At 40.1% G+C, this 6330-nt stretch overlaps 1 protein-coding gene across 1 annotated transcript in view; it reads left to right on the top strand.

The window, feature by feature from the left end:
• The first annotated feature begins 265 nt into the window (after window positions 1–265).
• Window positions 266–6330, top strand: part of CUNH1orf100 (chromosome unknown C1orf100 homolog) — a 14250-nt gene continuing 8185 nt past the window's right edge. The window contains 2 exon segments of the mRNA XM_025203244.1: window positions 266–382; window positions 3645–3797. Of these exon segments, the coding sequence (XP_025059029.1) occupies window positions 266–382; window positions 3645–3797 (270 nt within the window).

Raw genomic sequence — 6330 nt, 5'->3', positions numbered from 1 at the left:
CCAAAATGAGCAAAGCTTTATCCTAGCTTTGCCACAGCCGCTTCCCCTATGTGCCTCTGGTTCTCCAGCTGAAAAAAGGACTGGGAGTTCATCATCTTTTACTGGGGAACAGGCAGCTGTCAGCTATGGGCAGAGACAACAAATACAAATATTTGGAAGGGGTTTTGTGTAGGCTCTTTTTCAGACCGATGAGAAATTTCTGAGTTGAGACTATGCCAGAAGGAGGAAACAAACAAACAAGCTCATTCCGTTTCCTTCCCGAAAGATGACAGATGAGCATGAATCAGATTTGCTGCACATAAAGAGCAAAACCTCTCACTTAGTCACTCCCAGTAACAGAAAATTTGCCAAAAATGGGACTGGCTTAGGAGTGTTTGAGTCTGTTTGCAGGCTTAGGAGTGTTTGAGTCTGGTTCCCTGCTGAAGATTGACTGCAAAAGTGTCTTTGTGGGCTTCTATATTCCCAGTGTTTAACTTATTTCCCTGTACTCTGTTTGTAATGAAAAAATGTGTTTTTTTCATTCCCCCCCCAAAATGGCAGCCCTGCAAACTCTTAGCTCTGACAGTAAAGCTGGATTCCTTCCATTTAACACATTAACAACAGTAAAGGTTCTCATGGCCAAATTATGTCTTTATCAATCCCTATGTAAGACCACCATCTTCAAATCATTCCCCCAGGAGCACCTATCCCAACATGCTGAAGGCTATAGGTTTGTAGGGATGTCACTGATGAAAACCTGAGGAGGGCAGGGCTGCAAAGAACAAACTGAGCATGTCTACACATTCATTACATCACACTTTTGCTAGTGCTTATTAAATTAGTACCTCTGGGTGTTTGTATGTGCGCTCTGGGCAGTGGCTTTAGTTGGCACAGCTGTGAGAGTCGCGCTAGTTAAAGTGCCTGCAGCGTCACATGTATCAGCGTCCCCATGCTGAAAAATGGCAGTGCAGCACTTTGAACTCAAACTCAATCGAACAAACTTTAAACTAAAGTGCCTTGCCACCATTTTTCAGTGTGGGGACACCAATACATGTGATACTGGAGTCTGCTGAAGCATAGTAATTACCATGCTCCAGCAGACTTGATTAATCGAGTCTGCTCCAACACACTGTAATTACAGCCTCCCTGCACATGTATAAGCACCGCCTCAATTGTAATCTACTAGGAAAAAGCACATTAGCAAAGCACAGTTTGATGTGACACTGCAATATACATTAAAATAGGCTAATGCACATTAAAGCGCACATGTAGACGTGCCCACTGAGGGCCTAATTTGATCTGCAGACTCTTCATTGCTGGAGGTGGTAAGTAATAAAAAAAATAATTTGTCCTCACTACCAAGGTTTGAGTTTGAAGCCAACAGTTAGAAAACCCATCTCTGTCTGCCAGTTAAGAAAATTTTACTAGAGTGAGGACATGAATGAGATATGACTCTGGTCTCTCACCAAAGTCATATCTCATTCATGTCCTCACCCTATTTAAATTTTCTTAACTGGCAGACAGAGATGGGTTTTCTGACTGCTACATATATAGAGATCAAAGTCATTTTTGGAGTCACTTCTCACATTAAAGCCACAAGTCAATCTAATTGCCAAGTGCTTATTAATTCCTATATTACTACTGGTTGGATGAATATGCCTGGGGTGCATTCATATAGTAAGAATGCAGTGAGGCTTTGCTTGGATTTAAAAACTGACTGAAAACAACACAGATGAGATCATGACTAGAGATAGTGAATAAGTTGCACTGCTTCCTCCCACCCTCCACCCCCCAATTTCTCATTCAATGGGCATTTTCACCTCTGACTCACAAAGTGGTCAAACTCAGCTATTCCCCTCATGTCCTCTCCTCGTGCCCCCAGTCATCTTTGAACCTTTAGTGACGAGGTTGGTTGTAGCCAACAGAAATGCCACATTAACGGTACAAGCTAAGATCCTCTATCTTCATTTTTAAAGTGCAGAAAAATCAAATCAGGAGGGAATGAACACGTATGTGGGCCTGCATCTGTAAAACCACATCAAAACCATTCAAATCCCTTTCCTATAACTTTGGCTCACTCCTGAACAATTGTTTTTGCCCCAAATCCCCTCTTTTGTGCAAAAAAGTCCTCCTTGTCCTTTCCCTCCTTGAATTTCTCCTTTAAATCCATTCTTGGCAGAAGCACTGTGCCAGAATTAGCAGTGACTAAAATTTATACAACTCAAGATTGAGGTGCTGTCCTGAGGTTGATGGAGAAAAACAGCAAGGGTCAAATTCTAATTTATAACCTATTGAAACTCAACAGTGCTTTTAGTCCATGGCTTTAGTTGGGGTCATCACTAGTTTCCAATAATTTAGTGATGCATCAGATTCTTTCCCCTACCCAAACCCCACCGTGTTATACATGTGAAATCAACCCTTCATTTGTGTTTCTTTTATATCATTAATTGGATCATGGATCCATCATATCTTTTTGGGGTAATATTGGTAGGATTGCTCTGACTGTACAAAACCACCCAGCAGAGGAATTTACTTTTGCTACAGTGTCAGTTTTGAACATCACAATGGCACCTGCAGTGATGCAAGTGGTTTGTTCCCAAGAGTTTAAGGAAAGATTCCAGTTTCACTGTACAGTTCTTGATTGGGGACAGGAAGCTTACTCAGGTGTTTATTGTTTTTCTCTCTCTCACCTCGCTTTTTTTTTTCCCCCCTTTCAGGGATTCACATAGATTTCCATGTGCAAGCATGAATAGTTGAAAAGGTAAGCCCCCATTACAAACTGTAAAATAAAACGTAAGATTTCTTTGACTCAGAAAACAAATGAATTGATGAAAAAAGATCCATCTCCTCTGCTCGTTGGTTATATAGCTCTGTTTTAAGAACCAGATTATTTAGATTAGAAAAGTATATTTGGATTATCAAAGTATTTTTTTCAATAGATGATTGTAATTTAGATTTAGGAAACAAATTATTGGGCAATTGGTTTTGTCCTTGACCTGAGACTAGGGAGGTCTGGATTCAGTTTCTAAGTTTGCCATAGACTTTGCGTGTACTTAACACAACTATTCTCTGTACCTTTGTTCCCCATCTTTAAAATAGGATTATAATGCTTGCTTTCCTGCATGCTTTGGCCATCTTGTCTATTTAGAGTGTAAACACTGGTGGGTCAGGGTTGCCTTTAACTGTGTTTGTGCAGCATCTAGAGCAATGGGGCTTCAAGGGGCATGGCTGCAATGTAAATATTTCTTGTTCCCACCACCTACTGCAGGACCATTATTGCATGTTTAGTTCAGAAATTGTAGAAAATTTTAGTCAGTTTTTCAAAGACTTCTCAACCTGTCCCCTTCCCTTTTACACATGAAAACTGACAATACCAAAAAATAACCTGTGCAGCCACCTTGTAAAATGGCTGCAAGTTCTGGGTGCACAAATGGAGAATACATTTAAAAAAAGATGGCCCTTAATATTCACACAGAATTATTTTAATTATTTGATGGTTGGAATCAACATGCTAAATACAAACATGTATAACTAGCTCTAGATAAATTAATTGCACCATGGCAAGACTAATATAATCCCAGCTAGTAAGACAGCAAATCGTGTTCCCTTCTGCCAATAAGAAGGTGAAAAATCACTCTTTAATTCCAAAAGCATTTTTGTAGTAGGTGTGCTTTCTCCTGCTGCTAAGAATAAAACTGAGGAACAATAATTGCAAATGGGCAGAGTGGGGGAAAGGAAATGAAAGCTATGTTGGTGCTGCTGACAATGATGAAGACAACAGTTGTGCAGAACTGGCTGACAGGGATATGGAAATGTTGGTAAATATAACAGTGAATCTCAACAGCTCATATTGTGTGTGCGTGTTGGAGTTGTCACATTTATATGTTGTATAGCTACATTTTCCAAGATTGACTGAAATTAACTAAGGCTTGAAAAATATATTCTTTTGTAGATTATATTTGATGGGGAAATTTGCTTAGTGCTTTATTAATTAAATAGATGAGGGTGCAATGCTACCAATTCAAGACAAAAGCAGAATGCATGAAGAGTAATTTTTAAGAGATCTTAGGTTATGATTGTAGTCAAAGTAGGAGTCTGGCTTTGAGATCCTCTCTGGGCAATGCTCTTAACATCTAACTCCACACTCCAGTGAAGTGGTTGCCACAGATTGACCATCAACAGCAGTGGTGAACTGTGTTTTGGTCAACAACATGCAGAAAACATCTACCATGTTTTCCAAATAGTGGCGAGTCACTGTTTGCACAAATCAGTGATTCTCCTGGAGGCAGAACAAATTACTAGTTCATTACAGCAAATGGACAGATTGCGATTCACTACACAGGATTAATAAATCTGCAAAGAAACTGCTTTGAATCACAACCTATACTAGATAACGATAGTGGAATGATGGGGAACATTTCTATTCTAAGACCTGCAAAATTAATGCTGTTCCATACATACAAGGAAAGTGCTTTCATGCTTCTCCAAAAAACATTTTAAAAAAACTGTCCTCTGACATGTTTGCTTTGACTTCTGCTCTTCAGTGCCTTGCATTTTCTTCTAAATATTTCCTGGAAGACATCCAATAATTCTCTCTCTCCTTAGAAAGTCTTACTTTCAATTTTTAGGTTCCATAATAGATTGAAGTAGCAAGTCATAGGAGAAAACTAAGGGTGTATAACAATTGTACTGATATCAAAGGATTCAGATACAATTTTTTATGATGCAACTATTAAGTCTGCATGATTCTGTAGTATAGCAACACTACTCCACCTTTAACCCTGCTTCATTCAGGGTCACTTAAGATGAGTTAGCTATCTTGTATCACTATAGGATCCTTCAGTTGTAACTCTTAGATCATAACATCAGCAGCAGCAGCTCTCTCTCCCCTTCAAAGTACCGTATTTACTCAAATACAAGATGAGGTACCCCACATATTGGGCAAACATGCTGATGGGAAAGTATGTGTGTGTGCACATGCATGTGTACACACACACAGAAAATGGGGCATGGTCACGCACACCTTAAAAAAACAAAAATGAACAGACAGGTGTTCCCTTCACTGGGAATCAGCACGGGGCTTGGAGATATTATAATACCAGATTGGTCAGCACCAGGAAGGCCAGAGCCAGCCCTGACACCCTCTACTTGGTGCCAAAATTGCTGTTTAAGATGCTTTTTTAATTTTTTTGCAAAAATATTTATATTTTATATATACACACACAACTGTACCTTTAACAACCTGTCAAGTGACCAGTGTGGCTCACTTGGCATATCAGAACATACTTTGAGAGTTAAAATATTGTAGTCCCGTTACACAGTTTGCACTGTGCACCCATCACCATTTCAGGGTTATCATTCATTGTTCTTTCAGAGGGTTTGCCTCTTAAAAAGCCTGTGCCAGTTCCCTCTCCACCATATGAGATCCACCATTTCTTTCTCATCGCCCTCTTCTTTCTGTAGTACTAGTACATTTCACTAAGACCCATCTTAATGCAGTCCTCCACTGTAGGGTTCAAGGGTCTGTTTATGACTGATGGGACCCTACTATAAGGATAGGTTAGTGCAGCTTAACAGAATAAGTGCCATTAACCACAGTCCCCCTCAGCACAAATGCTTTTTCAAGTCACTGTGAGCCACTACAGTGCATACATTCCAACTTCTTCATTCCCACAGCTCAGCTGCAACTTTCTCTATTTCCAATAATTCCTGTTTCTTCACCAACCTTAAATGTCTGGCAAATATCACCAAATGGGGCCCCAGTTCACACAAAATCCGGATGTCACGCCCTCAGCCTGTCACACAATTAGTATGGCCCCTGCACTGCCCTCCATGAAGTGAAGCTGAACCAAGCTGCCCTATGCCTCATCTGCATATACATTTTTGGCAGATCCCAGGACTTATGACAAGAACACCCAGTTCCAGTCATGAGTGGTGGGCTAATTAGCATGTGGATCTGTTGTAGGGGTATCTGGAGTACACAGACACACACGCATACTTACCAGTGCTGAGGTCTGGGGTCACCATAGCTGGAAATGCCATTGATGCTGCTGGGGCCCAGCCTAATGAACTTTATGGTAAAACATGAGTCTTGGGCTTTAGATTAACATCATGCATAGTTTGAACTATGTATAAGTAGGTACCAAAGTGCTACTTGAAAGTGTGTTTATGGAGTATCTTGTGCTAAAACATGTAGCATTTTCCAAAAGAAGTAATATGCATCAACTGGATGAACTAAGTTTATGGGAATTATATGCAATTTGCTACAGGTATGTCTATTTCAAGGCCAGTTTTTTTCAAATTTGCTCCTTACTTCTATGTGCTCAAGGAGAACAGGGTCTGACAGTAAGG

The sequence above is a fragment of the Alligator sinensis genome, unplaced genomic scaffold, assembly GCF_000455745.1.
Source record: "Alligator sinensis unplaced genomic scaffold, ASM45574v1 scaffold534_1, whole genome shotgun sequence".
In the NCBI taxonomy this organism is placed as follows: domain Eukaryota; kingdom Metazoa; phylum Chordata; order Crocodylia; family Alligatoridae; genus Alligator; species Alligator sinensis.
Note: the sequence above shows the minus strand (reverse complement) of the source record. Positions and strands in the feature narration are given on the sequence as shown.